Source organism: Bos javanicus, chromosome 9 (assembly GCF_032452875.1).
Source record: "Bos javanicus breed banteng chromosome 9, ARS-OSU_banteng_1.0, whole genome shotgun sequence".
Classification (NCBI taxonomy): domain Eukaryota; kingdom Metazoa; phylum Chordata; class Mammalia; order Artiodactyla; family Bovidae; genus Bos; species Bos javanicus.
In genome coordinates, this window is record NC_083876.1 from 102015395 (window position 1) to 102041537 (window position 26143).

The 26143-nt window shown below is 56.8% G+C and overlaps 1 protein-coding gene across 7 annotated transcripts in view; it reads right to left on the reverse strand.

The window, feature by feature from the left end:
* Positions 1 to 4229: 4229 nt before the first annotated feature.
* Positions 4230 to 26143, reverse strand: part of UNC93A (unc-93 homolog A) — a 34964-nt gene continuing 13050 nt past the window's right edge. For 2 of the 7 annotated variants that reach the window (XM_061428551.1, XM_061428552.1), the window contains 9 exons: positions 25557 to 25686; positions 20744 to 20920; positions 20140 to 20315; positions 19463 to 19692; positions 17432 to 17557; positions 15279 to 15493; positions 11494 to 11629; positions 10353 to 10484; positions 4230 to 4972 (listed from right to left, as the gene is read on the reverse strand). In XM_061428551.1, the coding sequence (XP_061284535.1) occupies positions 4707 to 4972; positions 10353 to 10484; positions 11494 to 11629; positions 15279 to 15493; positions 17432 to 17557; positions 19463 to 19692; positions 20140 to 20315; positions 20744 to 20920; positions 25557 to 25643 (1545 nt within the window). In that variant the 5' untranslated portion in view covers positions 25644 to 25686 and the 3' untranslated portion in view covers positions 4230 to 4706. Of the gene's footprint in view, positions 4973 to 10352; positions 10485 to 11493; positions 11630 to 13374; positions 15158 to 15278; positions 15494 to 17431; positions 17558 to 19462; positions 19693 to 20139; positions 20316 to 20743; positions 20926 to 25556; positions 25687 to 26143 lie in introns of those variants that run through there. The other 5 variants (XM_061428554.1, XM_061428555.1, XM_061428553.1 and 2 more) reach the window with 4 other exon arrangements.

Consider the following 26143-nt stretch of genomic DNA (forward strand, 5'->3'; position numbering starts at 1 on the left):
TGTGTGGAGGCAGGGGTTGCTCCCCATGGGAGGTGATGCTGGACACAGAGCCCTGTCCAGGGGCGGGTGCCTGTTGGAAGTGGCGGCTGGGCACGGGTTAGTCCGGGGCAGCCGGCAGGTGCGTGGAGGCGGGGGCTGCTCCCCATGGGAGGTGATGCTGGAGACACAGGCCTGTCCAGGGGCGGGTGAGTGACAGCCGAGAGCCAGGGCACAGTCCTTGGCAGCCACAGGCGCTGTCTGCAGGCATCAGAGGGCAGAGGCCTGCAGGGGAGGCCAGGCCCCTGGGGGGGGTGCTGGAGGCTGAGGGGTGGGGGTGGGGGGCGGGTATGGGACAGGGAAAGGGTCAGTGGACCCGCGGAGGGCTTGGCTGCGCCACCACCGGGAAATGTGAGGACAGTGAAGGCCAAGGCCTTTCCCCCGGAGCTCTGGGCCGAGCGGTGCAGACAGCGGCCGGCGCTTCACTCGGCTGTTTGGCCGAGTGTCAGTGGAGCTGCTACTATTTTCGTGTTGCTTCATGGCGTCCAGGGGACAGTGGGATCCCGTGATGTCACTTGTCATGAGCTGCAGTGACGACAATAAGTGAGGCTTACTCCTAGAAATTCTTTTCAAAAATGTACTTTATATGCTGTTAGCCAGCTAAGTGGGCGAGCTGCTGCAAGAGCCGCTATGTGACATGGCTTTAAAACCAGTGCTCGACTCCCGCCAGCTACACATTCCAACGCTGGGGAGCTCTCCAAAATGCGGATGACCAGGCCCCACCTCAGGCTGAACCCCTGGGTCAGAGGTCAGGAAAGATAAACCCAGTGACCCAGCCATGAGGACGGGATGAGGAAGCCTGGTAACTGGTCATGGACCCAGCGCGACAGTGGTGACGGCCTCTGTGGAGGGCCCACCACGTCCCCGGGACTAGGGGCTACCCTGCGGCCCACAAGGCTCTCCCCCGGTAGCTGGGTCACCCCGACGCTTGGCCAGAAGTCTGGAGGCGGCGGACGCAGCACCACCCGAGAACTCGTCCTGCCTTTTCCGTCTGCAAACCTCACCTCCCTGCAGACGGACGGGCGGAGACCTGCCTGTGAGCTGAGAGGAAGCCATGGAGACAGACTTTGCAGGTAGATGAATGTGTCGGACTTTTAGTCCCAGTATTTGAAAGAGAAAACCAGGAAGCCTGGGCCCCAGGAGCTGAAGGGAGGCGATTAAAGGGGCAGGGAGACGGGAAATGAGCACAGATTATGGGGCGGGGGGAGGCCAGGAAAGGGTTGTGCAGCTGGGGATGGAGGTTCTGAGAGCCTGTTTGGCAGAGGCTGGAGGGGGAGCTCAGAGATGTGGAGAAGCGTGACCTGGGCCTGGAAAGGGTCTCAGGAGGAAAAAAAAAATCTCCGTTTCTGATTTGGACGTGAAACTAGAAAAGGCTGCCAAACCACTGAGTGCTTTTTAACACTCTCACTGCATGTGACTTACATTGTCGCCCTCTCTGACTAGACTAGTTAGCCTGCCTCACTCACCGACTGCATAAACCTGGTCGGAGCCAGGGTGAGGGCAACGGTCTCCCAAGGCCCAACGCTTCTACTTGAGTAGAAGTTTCCGGGCTCCTGGAGGGTGTGGTGTGAAGTGACGGGCCTTTCTCACTGAAGGCTGCCCTCCTGGCTTCCCGGGGCCCCCGGCCCGTCCACAGAACGACCATCCGGTGGCATCCCTGAGCCGTCACTGTCTCCAGGACCAACCTGCAGAAAACACCCGGCCGTCGGTCAGGGCGGTGTCCGTGGGCTCGTCTGTGCTCCTCACCAGTGACCCGAGGGTGCTGGTTTACATCTCAGGATCTGGAGAGCTGTTCTCTTTTAAAGCACTGGTGAGCCCCCTTCCATCAAATAGCGGCCGTTAGGCTGTCTGTGTTCTTTCTTCTTGGCTGGGCTGCCAGTAAACTCAGGACTCGTTTCAGACAATGATGGTGACTCCTGCAGCCGTGAGCCTAGATTCCTACCATGCCACTTTCTCTTTAGTATTATGTGCTCTTAACTTCATTTTTACACTTAGCGTTTTATTTTAGATACACATTTAACTTTTAGGAAAAGTTTAACAGTACACTGTGACCTGCATTGGTACTTTTTATTTTTGAAAATCCTTCCCTGGTGAGTGACTCTGAGCAAGAGGAAGACTGTGCCTTTGTTACTGAGCCCTGGGAGGGGACGAGAGACTTACGGTTGTTGGATCCAGTCTAACCGAGGCTCATAACAGCCCTGCTGGGGGTTAGAGATGGACAAAGCATTGCCTTTAACCTTAGTCTGCGGTGTTCATTCTCATTTCACTGTGCACAGTACTCTGTGTGTGCTCAGTCACTCGAATTGTGTCCACTCTGTGACCCATGGACTGTACCCGCCAGGCTCCTCTGTCCATGGGATTCTCCAGGCTAGAACACTGGAGTGGGTTGTCATTCCCTTCTCCAGGGGCTCTTCCCGACCCAGGGACTGAACCAGTGTCTCCTGCATCGGCAGGCGGGTTCTCTACTGCTGAGCCACTTGGGAAATCTGTACAGTGCTTGTCAGTGTTTTATAACCCACAGTGTTTTTTTAAAAAAATTATAAGCATTATATATATATATATATTTTATTTTTCTTTTTTCTTTTTCAGATTCTTTTCCTTATAGGTTATTATGAAATACCGAGTCTATTTCCCTGTGCTGTACAGTAGGGTCTTGCTGTCCATCCACTCCCTATGTAACCGTGTGTATGTGTTGTTCTCAACCTCCTAATTTATCTCTCCTCTGCTTTTCCCCTTTGAATAATGTCTTGTCTCAATGATTCCTTATGGAGGAGGAACATTCCCATTTAGCAAATGGAGTACTACGCTCAAGATTAAGTCCCTCACTTTCTGCTACAATTCAGCCTTCCCAGAGCAACACTGACATGACCCAGGGACCCCCCGCTCACCCCCCGCCCCAGCCCGAGGCCCAGGAGGAAGCGAGAGCCCTGGTGGTTCTGTCTCCGTGCCCCCATCAAGGTACCCGAACACACACCCAGGTTAAAGGGCGCAGGCCAAGTTCAGAGGATGAGCAGGAAAGAAAAGGCCTGAGTGCCACGGGCCACCTTCTGGGAGCAGCCGGCTGGCAGGCAGGAGCGTGCCGTCCAGTGGGAGCCTTCAGTGGCCCCAGCAGCCACTCTCCAGACGGTTGCCAGACCCAGGCCCTCATCCCCTGGACCTGGAGCCCTCCCGTCGCCCGAGGGGCTGGGGCTCCTGCACATCTTCCATTGAGCAGCAGCAGCCGCAAACAGCGAGGAGCTCAGCCTTCCGCCAGAGCCTGTGGTGCCTTGGCCTCTGACCCCGAATCTCACGGAGATGCAGGGGCCTCCCGCGGCATCTCAGCCTGGAGTCAGGAGAAGGGGCGGCTGTGGGCCTGATGTTCCCGGCCGGGCCCCTCTGCCCACATTTGCACATTTCTGTGAGTCCGCTGGGTCTCTGCAAGCAGAGTGTCCCCCAGCTCCAGCACTCAGGCTCAGGAGGACCAAGCACTGCCAGCCACAGTACTGAGCAGGGGGCACACACAAAAGCCAGCCTCAGGAAGTGTGTGTCCCGCTCACGCAGCACGAGCACAGCCCGGACAAGCCCGAGGGGTCTGTGTTGAGGGCAGGAGGGTGCTCAAGGTCGAGGAGGCCCGTAAGCAAAGCTCTAGAGGCCACAGTGCCCTTGAGAGGGGCCGGGCAGCCCCCTGGAAGGTGGAAGGCCTTGGGCTGGGCTGCAGGACACAACTCGGAAACTTGGCCTTGGGAGGATCACAGGGTCTGGCAGACAGGTTGGCTTCAGGGCTGGAGGAGGGCAGGCAGGTGCCCTGCCACGGGACGCGTGGAAATAAGCCTGGAAAAGAGCAGGGACTGAGGTGGGGAGGAGGAGGCGAGGTGGGGTGAAAGGAGAAAAGAGGAGACATGGGGAGCCCTGCCCAGGAGGTTCCGGGGTGGGGTGTCTCAGAAAGACAGCTGGGCTCAGAGAAGGGCCGTGCCTGCATTACTGGGCGTCAGACGAGGAGGAAGGAGCAGGATGATCGTACCTGCCTGAGAGGCGGGCGGAGGGCAGGAGGCGGGTGGGCCCGCGTCCGGGTTCATGTGTCATCAGCCCCACGTGTCAAGTCCCGCTGGAAGCAACTCGTGTCTCTCGTCATCAGTGGCCTCCGACAAGCCAATGTGATGACGTTTGTGTGTGTGATCCAGGTGAGTGAGTAAAGTATGTGGACGAGAGTTAGGTCCATAATATGATTGCATTTATTTAGAAACTCATACCCAAAAGCTTCAGGACACAGAGAGCCTAGTCTGGCTTCGTCCCTCACTGACTCTAGGAGGCAGTCACTGACTTGCCTGGACGTCAGTGTGCCTGTCTGTAAAGTGCTGGCGTTGGGCTGCGTCTTTTCAGCAACTTTCTAGTTCTTAACCACCACCCCCAAACAAGCCTAGGCTCCTGACCCGTGACTCTAGGCATGTCCCTAGTGGTACCCTGAGCTGATTTCTTTTGTATCTGAATGAATTGATTCCTCCATGTACACTCTGCATCTCCACTGAAGAGATGGAGGACTGAAGAATCTGATAACATAGAGAAAACGTGACATAACAGTGAAACCTCGTTGAAGCGGTCGTAAAGAATCACCTGGAGGCTCTGCGGCGGCTCCGGGTAAGGCCCCCTGCTCTGGGTCCGCCCTGGGCCCACCCACCACGGGGTTTGTCGCTTCACAGTTTCGTCTGTGTCGCCCCCTCCTCGGCGGGCTTTGTCCGCCCTGCGGCCAGCGGCCCGTCCGCCTTCCTGGACTCCGTGTACTCGACGGCCCCGTAGGCGGCCATGGCGGCGCTCAGGACACCCAGGAGGACGTAGAGCTTGACGCTGACGCACAGGAACGTGCTGTATCCGAAGGCGATGACGAAGCCCAGGGCCTCCCAGAGGCGGTAGTTGGCGAAGGCGGCCTCCTTGTTCTTCTCAAACAGAACCCCGAAGAGAGCTGCGGGGAGAGGCGGAAACATGGCTGTGAGACAGCAGACAGCCCTCCTGATTCCTGCAGAAAACGCTGCTGCTTCCCCGAGGCCCAGGTAACCACCCAGGACCTTCCTGTCTGGAAATCAGAAGGCTTTCACGTTGTGGACGATGACCAGTCCGGTGAGTGGGCCTCTTGCTGCGAAGGAAGCACCATCGCGTAGACGAGAAACAGAGCAGAGGAGAGTCACCGCCGGAGGGGCCGTGAGCCAGCCCCGTACCTCGCGGGTCAGGAAAGCAAGGCTGGGAGACGGGACCTGAGTAGATGAGGGCGAGGGGCCCCCTCTGCAGGGTCCACAGGTGGGCTGGCCGTGTGCTGTCCCCCTGGTCAACATGACAAGAAAGGCCCTGCACTCGGGTCTTCCTCCCCGAAACCATAGCTCCAGCCCAGTTATGAGAAGACATCAGATGAACCTGAATTAAGGGACGGTCTACACAACCCCTGACCAGTATTCTCCAAAAGGGCCACAGTCATCAAAGCAGAGAGAAAGAGAAGCTGGCACAGACCAACAAGGCAGGCGCGGTGGCTGCATGTAATGTGGCCTCCTGCCTGGGGTCTCGGAGCTCACAGAGAAAGGGGGGGAAAGCTGGAAAAACGGAATAAAATCGGAAGTTCCGTTATTTCGCAATGTTAATTCCTTGGTTTTGACAAATGTACCACAGGTCTGTAAGATGTTAGAATTGAGGAAACAGAGTGGACAGTATGTGGGAATTCTGCACTCTATTGGCTACTTTTCCGTCGATCTTAAATTATTATAAAACAAAAAGAAGAAAAGCCTGCTCGCAGTCCGGCCTGGCCATCACACCAGGTGAAAGGGACCGGATGCAAACCCCTGACCTCCGATGCCAGGATGAGGTCAAGTCTTTGGTTGGAAACGACAGGATGCATGAACTGGGCACATAAGAAAGGACAGATCTTCTGAATCTATCAGCCTGGAAGCAGCCCCTTTTGTGGCTGATGAGGCAAAAGGGTATTTCAAGGCCAGACATTCCACGTTGTCTCAGATTCAGGCACTGGCGTGCAAGTGTTGCCATGGCAACAGGACTGTCAGGGTGGATAAACAGAGAGTAGCCAAGATGAATGGCTCCAGAGGCGAGAGGACTCCCCGGAGCCCAGTGGGAACCCTGAGCAGGGAGAGGCAGGATTCTGCCCCAGGAAGGAAGGGCTGGGATGGTCCGCCCAGGTGTAGCAATCAGCTTTTCCATTGAGAAGTGGTGACTGCAAAGGAGGGTTACACTGTACTCAATTGTATTGTCTCATTAACTAGGAATGTACATAACTAGGAATGTATGTGACTCACGTCTTTTCTTAACAGGGACGACACATTCTGGGAGAATAGCATTAGAAATCCATCTTGCTATTGAGACAGCAGAAGTGAGATTGCTGGTCTTGGCAGGTGGAAAAGCCACACAAAATGTGCAGTTTTTGAAAACACAGAGACAGTACGGATGGATCACACTGCAGGGAGGGGAGCCCGCAGGGAGCTCTGTTGTTAAAACAGCCCTCCTGGGCAAGACGGTTGCGAAAGTCACAAACCACAGATGGGAAGAACAGTTTCCCCCCAAGAACTGAGTGTTACTCAAAAAGATTTAATTTGAACAAAAAGACAGAGATAGTTCATTTTAAATTGATATTCTTATTCAAGAAGGACCTAACCCAAGTCATTCACTGGACTTCATGTAGCTGCTCAACTTGACGAAGGCTCAGCCTGATAGTCTCTTGTGTCCGTGGAAAGGAAGGAAGAGTTGGGGCAGTTATTCCGATGTCTCAGGGACAGAAAAACCAAACAGGTTTACTGTGAGCCTTCCAAACACCTGGGAATTGTTGTATGCATACGGCTGTGCACCCCAGGCCCTGACCTGACTTCTAAGTGTTCAGTTCAGTTCAGTTCAGTCACTCAGTCCTGTCCGATTCCTTGCGACCCCATGGACCGCAGCACGCCAGGCCTCTCTGTCCATCACCAACTCCCAGAGTCCACCCAAACCTATGTCCATTGAGTCGGTGATGCCATCCAACCATCTCATCCTCTGTCGTCCCCTTCTTCTCCTGCCCTCAATCTTTCCCAGCATCAGGGTCTTTTCCAATGAGTCAACTCTTCGCATGAGGTGGCCAAAGTACTGGAGTTTCAGCTTTAGCATCATTCCTTCCGAAGAAATCCCAGGGCTGATCTCCTTCAGAATGGACTGGTTGGATCTCCTTGCAGTCCAAGGGACTCTCAAGAGTCTTCTCCAACACCACAGTTCAAAAGCATCAATTCCTCGTGTAAACACTTCAAAAAGTTCAGCTGAGCTCAGGGAAGTCAGTTAATGAGAGAGCAAGTCGGCAGAAGCACTGGGATATAAACAGTGGGGCCCCCTCGCCTGTCCACAGGGACGTGGAAGCGCTCTCTCCTGATGAGCCTAAGAGTCCTCCTGGGCTGTCGGGACCGCTCACAGACTTACAGTCCGGACTGCCAAGAAAAGCAAGCGTGGTTTCTGTTTGTCTCCTCTACCGACTCAGGCATTTCCTCTGTTGAGCAACAGACCCACCTGCGGCTAATCTGTCACCGCTTCCACCAGCTGCCCTTTGTCCAATCACAGCAGTCTGTGCTGAGCCGAGCAGACCTCTGTCATCTGGCTCAGAACTCCAGGAGCACGTCCTGCATTGTGGAGGCAGGAGAAAGGCTGTGAAAGCCAAACCCCTTGATTCCAACGGCCTTGGGTTTACTCGGGGATGTTTCCTCAGCTGTTTCACAGGCCAGCACCGACTCAGATGCTAAGGAGGGGCCGTCCTGGAATGCCGAGGCCACGTGTGTGACACCCCTGGGTGCAGGGACAGCAGCCAGGCCCCCGTCCCCGGAAATGGCTGCTGCTGGCTTGTTTGTGGCTGGGCCTGACCTACTTTCCAGTCCCAGGTGCTTCCCTGATGAGGGCTGGACAGTGGGTGGTGTTTCCAAGGGAAGAAGCTCCCTTCTGAGCCGGATCTGCCCCTGGGGCCCCGGCTTACCCCTCGGTGGCTTGTTGGCTGCAGAGATGGCTCACCTCCTGGGGCCTCGGCACTCCCGCCCCCCCAGCCAGGGCCATTGGTGGGTCCTGGGAGACCCTGCCCTCCTGAGCCCCTCGCTGCTCCAGCCCAGACCTCTTCAGGCGCTGCCCTTCTGCTGGGTGAGGTGCTGTGGGGGTGACGCCACCCGCCGGGCCGCATCATGAGTGAATCCTCACGGGATCAACCCACCGGCCCGCAGTCAGTGCCCTCTGTCACGAAGCCAGGACTCTCAGGCCTGAACTCAACTCCTTTCCCCAGAGTGATAGTCTTCCTGTCCTTCATGCTGACTGCCTTCCCACACTTTCCAAAGAAAGGGGACCCCTCCCCTCCCGGCCTGGAGGCCCTCAGGCCCCTGTCCCCACCTGCCCCCGTTGGGCACCCTCCCCACCTCTCAGCTGCCCTCTGCCCCCTGCGCCCCTTCTCCTCTCCTCACAGCCCTTCACTTGGCATCGAAGATTAATAATCAGATTTTCTCTTGCTCCAAAATCTCTGTGGATGGTGACTGTAGCCATGAAATTAGAAGATGCTTGCTTCTTGGGAGAAAGGCTGCGACAAACCTAGACAGCACATTAAAAAGCAGAGACATCACTTTGCCCACAAAGGTCTGTCTTATCAAGGCTATGGTTTTTCCAGTGGTCATGTATGGATTTGAGAGTTGGACCTAAAGAAAGCTGAGTGCCGAAGGATTGATGCTTTTGAACTGTGATGTTGGAGAAGACTCTTGAGAGTCCCTTGGACTGTGAGGAGATCAAACCAGTCAATCCTAAAGGAAATCAGTCCTGAATATTCATTGGAAGGACTGATGATAAAGCTGAATCTCCAATAGTTTGGCCACCTGATGGGAAGAGCTGACTCATTAGAAAAGACCCTGATGCTGGGAAAGATTGACAGTGGCAGGAGAAGGGGATGACAGAGGATGAGATGGTTGGATGGCATCACTGATTCAGTGGATATGAACTTGGGCAAACTTTGGGAGACGATGAGGGACAGGGAGGCCTGGTGTGCTGCAGTTCATGGGGTCGCAAAGAGTCGAACGTGATTGAGCGACTGAACAATAACAACAACAACATTACTGCCACACAAGCCCAGGGCAACCCCTCTCAGGGCTGGGTCCCCCTGATCGGGGTCCTCTGTCCTATTCAAGCCCAAGCCAAGCCTTTCAGTGGACGCCTCCAACCCTGCTGTCTGGGGGCTTGCCAGCCGCCTGCAGCCCGGGAGTCCCGATGTCCAGCCCGGCCCCAGGACTGCCAGGTCCTGGCCTGTCCTGGCTTCCTTTCCTCCCTGTGTCCAGCAGCTCTGCCACTCAGCCCCTTCTCACCACGGCCCTCTGCACGGCACACCCTGCACGTCCCCACATCCCCCTGTGTTGCGGCAGCAGCTCGCCCTACCCCCGTCCCCAGCTGTAAACCCCTGCTGCTGCTTCCGCGGGTGCTGGCTGAACCCGGCCTCTTCACCAGGCAGGTCGGCCCCAGATCGGGCCAGCTGCCGCCCTCGCCTTCAGCACTGCGGCCAGCCTGGCCTCACAGTTCCCCCTAAATACAGAGGCTAAAACCCCAGGTGACGGTGTTGGGAGGTGGTCTCTGGAAGCGATGAGGTGGTGGGGGGAGCTCTCGGGGTTAGAGTGCCCTTGTAAAGGGGACCCCCAATTGCCCCCTTGCCCCTGTGTCCACCGAGGACTCAGTGAGATGTTTATGAGCCAGGAGGCAGGTCCTTCAGACCCCGAATCCGTGGTGCCTTCATCCTGGACACCCAGCCCCAGAACCCTGAGCAGTACATGTCTCTTGTGTACAAGCCCCACCCGCCTCCGCGGGATGCTGTTAGAGACGGCTCCCTTCCGGCCTGCTCCAGGCTCCCCGCTGCAGAGGACAATCAGACAGGACGGGATTTGGGGGTGACCCCCAAGATGAAGTGAAACTGACCCCTCCCACCCCCAACTCAGTTCTCCCTGTCCACTGAGGGACGTTGTCATGGTAACCTGTAAGCTTTGGCTCCTCCCCACACCTCCACTGAGAGCAGACAGAAGCCCTTCTGCCCAGACAGACGGGCAGGACATCGCTCTGCCCAGAGCAGCTCGTTCAGGGGGTGCCACGACGGGACGGTCACGTTAGCATGGACAGCTGCGCGCTCCACTGCCTTTTCTCCCGGGCTCCATTGCCTTTTCTCCCGGGCATCGTGGATCCGATTCCACAGGAGGAAGTGGGGCCCGCCCTCCGGCCCCTGCTCCTTGACGCGTGTCTCCCCATCTCCCTTAGCGGCCCTGAGCCCTGCACAGCCGGCCAAGCTGGGGTCCCCTGAGCAGGCCGGCTGTGCGCCAGACACTCACCATTGTTCTGTGTCTGCCAGACCGCGTCGGCCATGCCCCAGAGGCTGGGGAACACGAAGAACACGGGCAGCTGGCTGGGGTGCGGCTTCCACAGCAGGAGGGCGACGATGCAGGCCAGTTGGGTCACGGCCCCTGGGGGTGGGGGCGGGGGACAGGGGGCTCCTCTGAGACCCTCGGAGCCGCGGGCCGAGCCTCCGAGCCCCTGCTCCCTAGACCACTGCCGCCCGCCTTCTCCGGTGCCTTTGACCTGACCCGTGCCGGCTGCCGGGGGCACCCCTGGCAGGTATGGGACTCTGCCCGCCTCTGGCCTCCACAGGGGCAACGGTGGGGGAGCCTTGGGGTGACGCACCTCTGCGTCTTAGAGCAAAGTGTCATCTTGCTAGGCAGAGGAGGGCCCAGCTTGTGGGGCCCAGGGTGGGAGACACTGGGCTTCTTCATTAGTGGGGACCCCTGCTTCTCTCACTGAGTGGGGGGCATGGGGAGGGGAGGGGAGGAGGGCCCCCCAGCCTGGGAGCGGCCTTCCAAGCAGGACGGGGAGCAGGGGCTGGGGGCAGGGCCTCCTCGCTCCTCCCGGCTTTGTCCTCACGGCCCGAGGTCTCGGCTTCGTGAGTCTGCAGGCCCTGTGATGCCCCCCAACCTGGGGGACAGAGCAGCCTGTGACCCTCCGGGGCGGCCGAGGAGCACGTGGAGCAGGTGCCTCCGGGGTTTCCTGGGGCTGCGTGACCCTGGGCGAGTTACTAGGCGTCTCTGTTCCTCAGTAAGAAGCGAATAACTCGGGCCTCGGCTGGCACTATGTCATGGCTTCCCCTCCCTCTCCCTGCGTCACCACAGACCCTCGGGACTGTCACTGTCAGCTAGCTCTTTCCTTGAACACCCTCATTTCTCACCTTGTCTCTGCTGCTTCTTGGTCCCCCAGGGGAAGCAGAAGGGGGTGTGTGTTTAGACAACCAGCTTCATCCGGCGCCTGAACCAATATCTCCTCCTTCTGGGAGGCCCCCTGCCTCCCGCCTGACCTCCATCCCCCCAGTTGGTGTGCCTCCAGCGACCCCCCTCCTCACCCCAACCCTGGCCCTCTTCACACAGGCTGCGACCGCCCAGAGTGCAGCGGACCCTCCCCAGGCGGCGCCCAGCACCCGCCTACCCAGCGCGAAGAGCACGGTTCTGCCGGTGTGCCGGGCCAGCCTCCCGAAGAGCACGGAGCACAGGGCGTCGGCGGCCCCGAAGCAAATCATCACATAGCCCACGAACTGGATCCCCAGAGCACAGGTGGTGTAGGACTGTGGGAGAGGACAGACGGTCACCCGTGCCAGCCTCGCCCAACTCGGGGCCGGCGCGGAAGCCGCAGTGCTCTGGGGGCTCAGCCTCGCCCCACTCGGGGCCGGAGTGGAAGCCGCAGCGCTCTGGGGGCTCAGCCTCGCCCCACTCGGGGCCGGCGCGGAAGCCGCAGCGCTCTGGGGGCTCATCCGAGTCAGGGAGTCCAGGCTGTGCTCTAACGCCGTCTGCAGTGTGACGGCTGGCCTGCTGAGCTGGCGGGCCTTCCGTCCCCAGGGCGACGGGCCTTCCGTCCCCAGGGCGAGGACAGTGCTGGCGCCGCTTTTGAGCGAGAGCTAACAGGACGGTCTGGACAGACCTCCTCCCCGTGTCCCTGCCCCGCAGGCGTGGTGCACTCGCCTTCCGAGTCTGAAGTCTTCTCCTGGGGTGGGCCGTGCCCTTCCTGCCTGTGGGCGGCTGGCTGAGGACAGACCTGGGGGTGAGCAGGGGGCTCGGGGGGCTTTAGGGCCTTCAGGCTGCTCTGAATGGTACCGTCATGATGCATTCATGTCATCATGCCTGCGTCCAAACCCCGAGAACACCCACACCAAGAGCGAGCCCCCAGGCAGACGCCGGACGCGGGGTGACGAGAACGTGCCCCTGTGGGCGCGCCAGTTGTGACAATGGACAGGTGGACTGTAGACAGTGGGGGGGGCCGTGGCCAGGTGGGGTCGGGGGGGCGGGTACAGGAAATCCCTGTAATTTCTGCTCAGTTTTGCCGTGAACCTGAAACTGCTCTAAAAAATACGGTCTTAATGAAAAAGAAGATGGAAGAAGCAGGGAAGGAATCTCCGTAGAGATGAGAAGAACAGAGAGACTTCCTGCCCCAGGCCCCGGAGGTGGGGGGCGGAGGGGCCCAGGGGGACCAGGGCTCAAGGGCTGCAGCTCTCACACCGTCCCCGTCCCCGTCCCCGCACAATCAGGACAGACTCATCAGGAGGCCCCGGCTCCCGGATGGTGCGGGTCCCCGCACAATCAGGACAGACGCATCAGGAGGCCCCTGGCTCCCGGATGGTGCGGGCCGTGCCTAAGCTCATGGGCAGTGGTCTGTGACAAGTCTGAGGGGAGTGGCTGCATCCAGACCCAGGGACTCTGCTACATCCCGCTTGTTGGAAACTCCAGGTCTCCAACGGGACAGTCTTCAGAGCGGAGGCCACAGGCAGCCCCGGGTGCCTGAACTTGCAGGGCTGTACACCAAGGGGAGTTTGCGGTTTATATGGAACTCAAATCCGTACCCTGCCTTTTCTCCTGCCAGTTTGGCAGCCCGTCCTGGGAAGGAGCCGTAGCGGGGCTGGAGTGGGAGTTCCCGGGGAAGAGTGGGGGTCCTGGGGGCAGCCTCTCGAGACAGGCCAGAGGGTCCAGCCTTGGCCCTGGCTGTCTCCCTCCAACGCCCAGCTCCTCTCCCACACTTTCTGGGCAAAAACCTTCTCCCTACCATCCTTGTCTGTGACATCCCTTATACAGCATCCCACCAGGGTCTCCAGGACAGCACCTGGGCAGGGGCTCCAGAGACAGGGGCTCGGGGAGAGACCCTCGATAAAGGTGGCCAGCCAGACAAGGGGCTCCGCTCCAGCCACGCCTAAAGAAGGACCCCCTCTAGGAACAAAGTGGGCAGACAGTGCAGGGGTCAGGTGGGCATCCAGGTAAAGGTCATCTGAGTAGCCAGGGCAACCATGCTGAGCCACCTCCGTTTCTAGATTGTAACTCAATATTCGAAAACTAGATAAGGACCCAAATAGACTTTTCTCCAGAGAGGACATACAGAGGAGCAAGAGGCACGTGAAAAGATGCTCAACATCGCTAATTACTCAGTTCAGTTCAGTTCAGTAGCTCAGTCGTGTCTGACTCTTTGCGACCCCCATGAATCACAGCACTTCAGGCCTCCCTGTCCATCACCATCTCCCGGAGTTCACTCAGACTCACATCCATCGAGTCAGTGATGCCATCCAGCCATCTCATCCTCTGTCGTCCCCTTCTCCTCCTGCCCTCAATCCCTCCCAGCTTCAGAGTCTTTTCCAATGAGTCAACTCTTCGCATGAGGTGGCCAAAGTACTGGAGTTTCAGCTTTAGCCTCATTCCTACCAAAGAAATCCCAGGGCTGATCTTCAGAATGGACTGGTTGGATCTCCTTGCAGTCCAAGGGACTCTCAAGAGTCTTCTCCAACATCACAGTTCAAAAGCATCAATTCTTCAGCACTCAGCTTTCTTCACAGTCCAACTCTCACACCCATACATGACCACTGGAAAAACCACAGCCTTGACTAGACAGACCTTTGTTGGCAAAGTAATGTCTCTGCTTTTGAATATGCTATCTAGGTTGGTCATAACTTTCCTTCCAAGGAGTAAGTGTCTTAATTTCATGGCTGCAATCACCATCTGCAGTGATTTTGGAGCCCCAAAAAATAAAGCCACTGTTTCCACTGTTTCCCCATCTATTTGCCATGAAGTGATGGGACCGGATGCCATGATCTTCGTTTTCTGAATGTTGAGCTTTAAGCCAAGTTTTTCACTCTCCTCTTTCACTTTCATCAAGAGGCTTTTGAGTTCCTCTTCACTTTCTGCCATAAGGGTGGTGTCATCTGCATATCTGAGGTTATTGATATTTCTCCCGGCAATCTTGATTCCAGCTTGTGCTTCTTCCAGTCCAGCATTTCTCATGATGCATAGAAGTTAAATAAGCAGGGTGACAATATGCAGCCTTGATGTACTCCTTCTCCTATTTGGAACCAGTCTGTTGTTCCATGTCCAGTTCTAACTGTTGCTTCCTGACCTGCATACAAATTTCTCAAGAGGCAGGTCAGGTGGTCTGGTATTCCCATCTCTTTCAGAATCTTCCACAGTGTATTGTGATCCACACAGTCAAAGGCTTTGGCATCGTCAATAAAGCAGAAATAGATGGAATATTACTCAACCGTAAAAAGGATGAAATAACGTCATTGGTAGCAACATGGATGCGACTAGACATTATAATACTATGTGAAGTTGGCCAGAGAAAGACAAGTATCACATGATAAATGATACACATGAACTCATTCACAAAACAGAAACAGACTCAGAGACTTAGAGAACAAACTTCTGGTAACCAGCAGGGGAAGAATGGGGAGAAGGGACAGTTAGGGAGTCTGGGGTGGACATGTGCACACCGCTACATTTAAAGTGGATAACCAACAAGGACCTCCTGCACAGCACAGGGACCTCTGCTCAAGATTCTGCAATAACCTAAATGGGAGAAGCGTTTGAGAAAGAATGTACACATATACATGTATAACTGAACCCCTGCACTCTACACCCGAGAGTAACACAGCACTGTAAATCAACTAGACTTTAGAATAATAAATTTTTAAAAGCTAGGTAGTAAGGAATTTCAGTGTTTTCTCTATTTCCACTCCAAGACAAGGACACAGGGCGAGATGCAGGTAAATAAGGGTCACTGCGACGACTGCCGAGCGGCTTTGGTCCTTTACCTGGAGACACGTCTCAAGCGAGAGGCGTCCCTGGGAAGGTCCCAGGCCAGGTGAGCTCACATCCAGCCCCACGGGCAGCTCCCCCGAGGCCAGAAGGGCAGTGTGCAGCCCGGGGAGCCCCGAGCCGCCCGCCAGCCAGCCCCTCTCTTACCCGCGTGTAGTCGCCTGACAGGAAGGCTTGCTCGAACCCACTGAGCATCGGCAGCAGGATCAGGAGACGCAGGCGCTTGTCTCTGAGCAGCTTAAACGTCGACAGCAAAGTGGACCAGAAAGGGGGCGCCTGCTTCTCGCCCTCACCTTCCGGCCGAGCATCTCTTACGGGTTCCAGAAACACGGCCATGAGCAGGACCGCCAAGAAACCGCACCCTGAAAGGACAGGGAGGGGACAGGCTGCCGTGCGGGGCACCAGGGGCCCCGCACAAGCACGCAGGCTCCCCACCTTGCCGTCTGGCCTCCAGCCCTGCTGGCTCCCTCTGGGGCTTCTCTGCCTTCAGCGCCCACTCATCTCTCCTTCTCTGCCTGGTAAACTCCTACTCATCCTTCAGTACCCGGCTTGGATACCACCTCCCCATCAGAGCTGCCCTAGAACCCAATTTCCCAAGAAGATGTAACTACTCCTCAACTGAGAGCTTTGTTCAAAACTCTCATCCTGTTCAACTAATTTCAATTAGTTGAATGCACATCTGGCCTCTAAGGTCACCAACAGTCAGGACCTCATCTGCCTGGTTTCTGGGCCCCACCTCTAGTCCTCATTCTGGTTTGTCAATGTAAAGGGTCCCCTTGGTGCCTCTGATGTGGAAGTGACTGTGAAAGAGACCGGAGTATTGGTGGCAGCTGACCTCACCGTGGAGACAAGCCGACCGTGCACGTGGCCTCTTGGCCTTTGATTCCCAGTGGCATCTGCACTCAGTCCCATCTGCACTCAGTCCCATCAAATCTGACTCTTATCAGACTCATGGTCATTAAGAAGGACACAATCCAAGACCTTCACAGATTCCAAAATTCAAGAATGATAAAGAATATCCTTAAATTTTCTTCAAATGGACACCAAAAAAAACCCAAAACACCTGATCTAAAGGTACGCCCAAAGTAGTGGCGTCCTTTAGAAATTTTTCATTCAAATAAGCGTCTAAGGATAAGAGATCAAACCAGTCAATCCTAAAGGAAGTCAACCCTGAATATTCATTGGAAGGATTGATGCTGAAGCTGAAACTACAATACTTTGATCACCTGATGCGAAGAGCTGACTCGTTGGAAAAGACCCTGATGCTGGGAAAGATTGAAGGCAAAAGGAGAAGGGGACAACAGAGGATGAGATGGTTGGGTGGCATCACCGACTCAATGGACATGAGTTTGAGCAAGCTCCAGAAGATGAAGAAGGACAGGGAAGCCTGGCGTGCTGCAGTCTGTGGGGTCGCAAAGAGTCAGACACGACTAATTGTCTGAACAGCAAGGATAAGAGCCATCATAGGAACTCACTCCCCTTGGGTAGCCATCTCTTCACAAATTTCCAGTGTCCAACACCTTCTGCTGCCCTGTGACCAGCAGTGGGAGCCACAAGGCTTCACAGATACCCAAGGGTGGGCACTGGGAGATGCCCGCCCAACCCCAGCCTCTCAGAAGAAGTCATTTAAGTATATGCTTCAGAAAAAGGTGATAAGCCCAAGATTTGGGACTTCCAAATCCAACCAGATGTAGTTGAAGTATGAAGTGTGACATTCACTCAGTCATGTCTGACTGTGACCCCATGGACTGTACCCACCAGGCTCCTCTGTCCATGGGATTCTCCAGGCAAGAACACCGGAGTAGGTTGCCATGCCTTCCTCCAGGGGATCTTCTTGGCCCAGGGATTGAACCTGGGTCTCCCGCATTACAGGCAGATTCATTGCCATCTGAGCCTCCAAGGAAGCCCTACAAGTAGCTGATTCACCAAGGCTGTGGGCCATCTCGGTGCCACCCAACAGGGCGGCCACAGCCCCGAGTGGCCACTGAGCACTTGGAATGTGGCTGCTGTGTGACCTCGGAAGAGTCATCTTACTTTCGTTAATTAGAATTTCAGTAAGCACGCGTGATGACCGTGGGCCTGGACGGTGCAGACGTGGGGCTGGTTCCATCATCAAGCGAGACCTCCGACAGCAGAGGCTGCTGCCCTGGGTTTCATGTGGGAAGGCCCCGGGCACCACCCAGCTGAGCGCATTCTGAGGGGCGTGTGCAGATAAGCTCAGCTCATCGGAGCCCTGGGAAGGTGGTCTTTTTGCCCTGGGAAGGTCTTGCTTTGCCCGGGTTCCTGGGGCCGGCACGTACCCGTGTAGATGCCCAGGAGCGTGTAGATGAGGTCCTGGGAGGGCCGCTTCGTGCTGTTGGTGGACACTGTGGCCATCAGGCAGTCGCTGGCCCCGCAGGCCTGCAGCTGCTCCTCCGGGATGGTCCCTGTGGAAGCAGAGAGGCCAACTGAGGACACGGGGAACTCGCGACAGGAGACGGGACACGCGGAAGGAGGTGCTGGGGAGAGTGTGGCCACGTGGAGCGTAAGACCCACCACAGGTCAGAGCCAACCACGGGGGTTGTTCCATCCAGTGTCAGACACTTAAATACTGGCTACTGGTTATACTGCGTTGCTAACTTCATTAAAAGTTTCCCACTTTTCAGAATTATAAATAGGGTATGTTAGACTGGGTGTCAGGCCCACTGGGTTCTCAGACTCATCTGTAAAGAGACCCGTCACTGTGGGCAGGTTCATTCGTGTTTTCTCTGAATGTTGTTTTCTTAGCTGTAAAAAGAATGACATGTGAGCGATCAGTGACTCAGTAGACCTACATCAAATCTCTGAAGAAAGGGGACACATGTCACAGACAAGCATCCTCGGGGTCTCATCGTTCCCATAATACTGATCTCAGTGCACGAGATGCCGCAGCATCCCTGTGGCTCGGGAGGTGTGTAGCCGGGGACAAGGTGGCAGCCTGGAGGCTGGAGGCACAGGGAGGTGGAGAAGCCTCGCAAGGCTCCCAGCGGGCCTTCCAGCCCTCAAATTCTGTGTCCAGTGACCAGTGAGAGATTAAGCTTACTTGTCTGCATATCTTTAAAAGTGAACCTGTTTACGCCCCACACCAGTCATGTCAGAGCCTGAACATGGTTCCGTTGGTCAATTGCTGCCGGTTCTGGCAATTCTGAGTAATGATTGGTGTCTATCAACCCTGTGATTTCCCTCTGCGGATGTACTCAGCAAGGATGACATCATGTGAGCAAAAAGGGAGGAAAGATTCTTATTTCCGAAAGCTGGGACTTGAGTGGATGAGCAGTACAGAGGATCAAGGCAGAGAGACAGATTCCTGATAACAGGAGAGTTAGCACTTCTTCCCCTCTAATAAAGCTTCCTGTGAGAACTGAAGACATGCATTTCCTCTGCCCTTGGCTGAAGTCTTCAGACAGCAAAGTGTGCAGGTGTAAAACAGACGCACAGTCTGTAACTCTGTCTGGGTGAGGCCGGGCAGAGAGAAAAGTTAAGACCCTGGTCATCAAGTGTTCAAATCTGCTGGGGACAGTGGCCTTCTGTGTAATATTGAAAACGCTGGTGAATGAATCGATTCAGCGAGAAAATAAATTCACGGAAACCATTCTTAGTCTAGAGGATAGTAAGGACTCCATGGATGTGTATGGATGTGAGAGTTGGACCATAAAGAAAGCTGAGTGCCAAGGAATTGATGCTTTTAAACTGTGGTGTTGGAAAAGACTCTTGAGAGTCCCTTGGACTGCAAGGAGATCCAACCAGTCCATCCTAAAGGAAATCAGTCTTGAATATTCATTGGAAGGACTGATGCTGAAGCTGAAACTCCAATACTTTGGCCACCTGATGTGAAGAACTGATTCACTTGAAAAGATCCTGATGCTGGGAAAGATTGAAGGCGGGAGGAGAAGGGGACGACAGAGGATGAGATGGTTGGATGGCATCACCAACTGAATGGACATGAGTTTGAGTACACTCTGGGAGTTGGTGATGGACAGCGAGGACTGGCATGCTGCAGTCCATGGGGTTGCAAAGAGTCGGACACGACTGAGCCACTGAACTGAACCGAACTGGACTGAAGGACTCCATGAATTTGCACTCCACAGGTAGTGACCCTCAGTTTCCCCAGGGCACCCCTCCCCAAGGAGTGGCGGCCAAGGCACCCGGGGACCAGATGGGCCCTCAGAGCCACCCAGACTGTCCAGGGAGGAGCCAGGGTCCAGACAGTCTGAGAACCAGGTCTTGGGGCCCCACGTGACAACTGCTCATGTCCTGAATGAGGACATGAGGGGAGGGACCAGGGGCCCTGGGTGGTCCCCACTTCCTATTACCTTGAGTGGGCATCTGGCCGAACACGAGAGACGAGATCAGGTTGCCCCACACGCCAGACGACTGGAATATGAGAAAGAAGATGCCGAAGTACTGGCTGACCACGTCTTTGCCGACTTGTCCCGTCTTCCGCGCCTGCATGTTCCCCACGATGGTGAGGTAGGTGCCCTGTGCCGACCACAGGGCGGCGGCTCCGAGCCCCACCAGGACGGAGGCGGGGATCAAAGTGTACCTGAGAGACGAAAGTGGACCTGGGCTGCCTTGGCCCTTTCCTCCCTCCCTCTGTCCGAGGAGGAGGAAGCTCCTGGCCCGGCCCAGGGAAGTGTCACTGTGTTGTTGGGTTGGTCAGCTTGACTGAGTCGTCCTAAGACTCAGATGAATGAGAAAATCAGACAGTTTTCTGGTTCAGGATCATTTGCAAGAGTGAAATTTGGTGTCAGTGTTTTTGTGCTTGGATGCAGCTACAGCGAGCTGGGACCACAGATAATACTGGGCGGGTTCTAGATATTCTAATGGCAGAAGATTAAACCTGGTTTATTATCCATCTATCCACCCACCTCCCTGTCTGTCACTCTCTGCAGTAAGGATCCCGTCTGAGAACTCTGGTAACAAGAGAAGGAATAATGTGAAGCCATCATATCCATGTGCTTCTCTGACGGCTCAGCGGTAAAGACTCTACCTGCAGTGCAGGAGAAGTGGGTCTGATCCCTGGGTTGGGAAGACCCCCTGGAGTAGGCAATGACAACCTACTTCAGTATTCTTGCCTGGAGAATCCCACGGACAGAGGAGCCTGGTGGGGTGCAGTCCACAGGGTCTCAAAGAGTGGGACATGACGTCACAGCACATGAGTACATCCTGGATGACAAGGGGTGTCCCTCTAGGAGACGCTTGAGCAGCGTGCCCCTGGGAAAAGGGTCCCTTGAGGGTCCCTGTCCATCCTGGAGCAGGCAGAGCTCAGGTGCAGCTCGGGACACCGGCTCCAGCCCTGTCACATGCACTCTCTGTGATGGGGTGAGCGTGTGAGGTCTGGCCCAGGTCACACTCTGCTCGGTCTCCCTAAAATTCACCCTCCACAGCTTAGGCAGCTTCTCCCCCTTGTTGCTGGGGCCATGAAAGTGCCGTCCCTGGCCCAGGAGGGAAGCTGGGGGCCCGAGGAGAGATCAGGCGGGGAGGGGGGTGGCGGTCAGGGGAGCACGGCCTAGCAGAGGGGAAAGCAGGGGACGCGGCCACGGCCTGCCCCAGGCGCGGGGCAGGGTGCGGGCAGTGGCTGGGAGCGGGCGTACCAGCTGGCGTAGAAGTTGCCCAGCGAGAAGGCCACGTAGCAGCACATGGCGAGCACGAGGGTCCACTTGCAGCCGAGCTTCCCGATGAGGACGGGCGGCAGGAACATGGAGGACAGCAGCATGCCGCCGTAGAGCGTGCTGAGCGCTGCCACGCCCAGGCCCTCCTCGCTGTACAGGCTGCTCTGCGGGACACGACCGGCCGTCAGCGTCCGAGGCCGGGGCCAGGCACTCGGGGCCGCCCCCCACCCCCGAGGCCCAGCGGCTGGCTTCCTCTCCTCCAGCCGAGGGGCGGGGGCAGAGGAGATGGCAGTGGGTTAGGGACTGGCAGCCCAGAGACCGCGGGGCGGCCGGGGTAGGGGGCCTTAGGCTTCCGCAGCACCTCCCACCCCCGACCCCCCACTCCCCCACCCCCGACCCCCCACCCGGCCGGGGTGGGGCCTAGGCTTCCACAGCACTTCCCCCACACCCCGACCCCCAACCCCGCCCCCTGGTGAGAGGGGAGAGGGCGTCCAGGCGCCGGCAGCCCTGGTGGCCCCAGGCTACTCGGGAGATGAGCATCGCGTCTGAGCTAGGAGCTCCGGTCAGAAGTTGTGTGGACACAGATGCAGGCTTCTCAGTGCTGTCGTTTTTCACTTGAGTGCCTAGCGAGCTGAGTGTGAAGGGGCCGAAAGGTCAGATAGGTACCAGACCCACTTGGCAAGGGCCATGGCAGGGGTGACGTTTGGTTTTTGCTGTGAAAGAAGAACCAGCCCGATTGCTTCTTCTATTTATTTCACTTATAAAAGGAAAGGAGGGGAGAAGGGGAGGGGGAGGGGAAGAGGGAGAAAAAAGGAGGAGGAGGGGAGAGGGAGGATGGGGAATGCGAGGAGGGGGAGGCTGTGGGGAAGAGGGGGAGGAGGTGGGGAGGAGGAGGGGGAGGAGAGGGAGGGATGGGGAATGGGAGGAGGGGAGAGAAGAGGGGGGGGATGGGGAATGGGAGGAGGGGGAGGAGGTGGGGAGGAGGGGGAGGAGGTGGGGAGGAGGTGGGGGAGGAGAGGGAGGGATGGGGAATGGGAGGAGGGGGAGGGGCTGGGGAGGAGGGAAGGAGGAGGGAGGAAAAGGAGGGGGAGGGGAGAGAGGAGGGGAGGAGGGGGGAAGAAGACAAGGGCTCCCCCGGCAGCCAGACCATCCCTCTCGAGGGTCCTCCCGGCCCTGTTTCCTCCTCCTCCATGTCCTACTCAGCCCGACCCTGCGGTCATTCATGGAGGGACGCCTGCTGGGCTCCAGGCCACTGACCAGACAGCAGAGGAGAAACGTGACCTCGACAGGGTCCCACCCCCGCAGAAGCCAGAGCCCCAGACTCAGGAAACTGCCTCGGCCTGAGTGTCAGCAGCGGGCAGACACTGAGCTGAGAGCCCCCGGGTTCCTTCTCCTCCGGCCCCCGCCGGAGTGTCAGTGGCCCTGCCTCCTCGGGAAACACGCGCACCGTGTGAGTCGCACACCTGGCTAACGAGTCCAGACAACCCTAAACCGGGACGTGAACAGCAGCCCTGCTCACCTTCCTTCCCACCAGGTCCCCCGAGAGACAGACGGCAGAGGCCCCACCCACCCACAGGCCTCTGAAGCCCCCGCAGACTGCAGGCCCGCAGGCTGCAGGCCCGCAGGCTGAGCTCTCACTCCAGGACGGGCTCTTTTCCTCAGGGTAGCCGCCCCGCCCTCTGACCATCCGCCTCTGTCCAGGTGGTGCCCTTTGTCCAAGCGCAGGTCAAGGGTCTTCGAGGGTCTTGAGTTCAAGGCGGGGTGAGCTTTTTCTGAATCTCCCCAAGTGCCTTGCCCCCAGTAGGTACTTAATCGTGTTGGTCAAGTAACTGACACTGAAAATAAGAACCCATTAAAATTCTAAATCTGGTTGGAAGTCAGAAGTCGCATAGTCTGCTGTGAAGTGAGGGTTACCTGGAAATTTCTGCTCATAACTAGTCTCCTGGAGCATGGAGAGAGAGAACAGGCTCGGCGAGGGCCCCTTACTTGCTTAACACTTGAGCCTGACGCCTCCTGACTGGTGAGCTTTCCCCTTCGTGTGCGAATGAGAAGCTGGCAGCAGGGCTCTGCATTAGAATGTCCTTCCCCCCCACAGCCCCACGGCCAATCAGCAAATATGTCTGTTATTGACCATAGCACTCCATTGCCCACCTCTGGGAAGGAAGCTGGATCTCAACATTCAACACGGGAAATGATTTTCAAAAGCAAATCCCTCTCTCTTAATGAGCGACCGTATTCAAAGGCCTGTCTTTGCAAATGTGAGGAGAACCAACTTGCAACATACATGCCCAAGAAAAAGCCCGTGGGAGTGACCTGTACTCAACAGCGAGAATGGTCGCTCAGCTCGATCTGCAAGTCGATCGGGTGATTGATCAGTCATAAGCGGGGACCGTGGCGACTGATGTGCGGCTCCAGGGCTGCTCAAGGAAACGACAACAGCTGCATGGGTGTCAGCTGTCAGTGACGTCCCAAAAGGCCACAGCAGGGGACAGTGAGCCCTGCCGGGGAGACTCGGGGGCCAAGCTCCTAGGAGGACACGAAGGCCAGGCCCTCTCATGCCAGAAGACTTTCTGGAAGGCGTGAGACCTGCAGGACGTGGGGGTGACCAGGGAAATGTCAGGAGGTGTGGGGGGGTGGATGTTTAGGGGGTGGGTTGCAGAGGCCCCATCCTGAGAGGAGAGACCCCAGAAGAGTCAGATGCTTCAGCCAGAGCCACTAAGCTCTCTTCCAGGGAGATGTGGCTGGACGACTAGACCCGCGGGAGACCCAGACCCCGTCCTGGGGACCTGGAGTGGATCTGTAAGCCCATGGAGCACCCCAGAGGGGGCTTAAGCAGATGAGCACATATCAACGACTTCACTCCCCAAATGGCCATCAAGCGTGCTGAGCGCTGTCTGAGGCAGGGACACAGTGGCACAGTGGTGGGGGGGCCCGGCCTCATGGAATTCACACACAGTGCAGGGTGGACCGCAGGACCCCGGGTGCACACACAGGGCTGCCTCTCCCAGACATGGGACCCCGGGCACGGGGAAGGAGGAGGAGAAAGGTGACATTCACACTGCAACCTGAACGATAAACAGGAGACTGACTGCTCATGTGGGAGGCAGTGCAGACCTGTGTCGGGAACCCCGGCAAGCACACGACCACATCCAGACCAGGGCTGGGACGCCAGCATGCTCACGGCCGCCTCTGGTACCTCTCTGGGGCCCGAGAATGACGCCAAGCAGATGAAAGCAGAAGGAAGTGATGGAGGCAGGCAGACCCCTCCAACGTGGGAGTCAGCCACCCCGAAGGCCACATCCCTGCTGTCCTTACATGCTGTTTCTTAAGCCAGGCCCGGCTGCAAGCGTTCAGACACGGCATGCTCTGGATCAGTGGGTGAGGAGATACGGCCCGATTAGCAGGGACAGGCGGGGTTGGGGGTAGGTGGGCTCCTCCCATGACACATCGGAGGTCTGGTTCTCCAACATCTCTGGTCTTCTGAGGAGGAGGAGGCCACACCAGTGACAGCGGGCCCCCAGCAGGCACCCTGGGGAAGATGGGGAGGCCAGCGTGGCCTCCCCTCAACTGCGCGCTCTCCCCACACAGAGGCCTTTCCAACAGGCTCCTGGGGAGGCCCTCAGATCGCGTGTATTCTCTAGTCTCGCGGTCCCAGCCCGAGAGCTAGGAGTCCTGGCACACCCTGAGGCATGTCCCCCTCTCTGCCTGGCTGCTAAGTCCAGGGGCCAATCGGCTGTCACTGGGACCACAGCTGCTCCCTGAGAATTCTGACCCCATCAGCCCATGCCAGCACCCAAGGAGAGTGGCCTGGGCGACTTCCTCCTATGCAGATGGTGGCACCGATGGGTCTACACTCTCGCTAAGCTCTCCTTCCAGACGCCACTCACCACAACCGACACGGGCTCAGTGCAGCACAAAAACGCAGGCAGTTCATACATGCTAGCACTTTACAACATCCCAGAGCTCTGAGCAATGTCTGCAAAGTCACGGATGATCCTGGCAAGAAAGGGACTGTGCCTCCCCTTCAACTTGACTCTGGGCATCACCCGGGCTGAAATTTCACTCTCTGCGAGCTTAAGCAGAATAGAGACCAGATGAGGAAACAGGAACTTGGGGTTCAGGGCTGAATTTGAGCTTCCTCATCAACCACAAGTCCAGAGTTTGCGCCTTAACAATGAGAACAGGTTTGAATCTCTACTCCTGTCTTGACCCTCCGATTCGGAGCCCCTTCCGTGTGCTATTCTGGTTCAATACCGCACGCTCAGAGCTGCCTACTCCTTGTGCGTGACCGACAGACCTTGCGAGACCACGCTACGTGCCATCAGAAACCTTACAAACGCTTCACTGGGGGCAGCACCCAAGGCACAGAGCTGCTGGAGGCGGCGCCAGGGGCACGATGACCGGCCCCTTCCTGCCCAGCCCTGGCGGTTCCTTGAGGCTTCATTCACAGTGAAAAGTCAGACTTAAAGTGGAACTACCCCGGGGCAGATCAAGCAGGAATCCGTGTGGACCTCCGATGAGTTCGCATTACTGCCCTGACCACAGACTCACAGTGATTAGTCTTGTCTCCTCTCACCCACAAAAGGTAAGGCAGACCTTATCAAAGCCCTCACCCGAGTCCAGCTCTCCTCGTCCAAGGGTCAGACACCAGCAGTTGTGCAATCCCGCTGAACTGGGAGCGGAGGCTGCGTGTAGAGCCACCGTCTGTGTAGAGGACTCGGGGGGGTGACCTGGACAGACATCCCACGTTCCTCGCTGTCCCGAAGGGGAGGTCAGGCGGCCGTCGCACACCTACCTGCAGGCTCTGCAGCCCTCCGTAGGCAGTGAAGAGCAGCAGAAACCCAAAGGACAGCACGAGCACATTCTTCAGGTTCCCTTCCATGGCGCCGGCCGAAAGCGTCACGCCCGAGCAGCTCTGCAGTTCCCTGAAAGACACCAGCCCGGCTCAGGGAGAGCAGCCGGTACCCAGAAGTCACGTTCTGTCCTGGAGTCCGAGTGAGGCGTGCGATAGTCACCCAGGCTGCTGAGAGCTGATGAGCTCGATAACCGCGGACTCCACGAGGCACCCCAGCACTGGTATTGCTAACCAGGCAACACTTAGGACTCTCATCAGCTTGTGTGCACCAGAACTTTTTTCTGTTAATTTCCAGTAGATATGTCCATGTGGGAAAGTGATGATTTTCATATCACATGGTATAATTGCCTACATTACATAATTAGATATATGTGAATATCTTAAAGAACAAAGTATACATGTCAGCTTCAAGATCCATAATTCAACTTCTGAAAAAGAGCTGACATGATTGTAAGACCCAAGGGCCAAAGTATTAGTATGTCAAAGACTAAATGACTTTATAGCACTGCAATAAGGTAACAGAATTT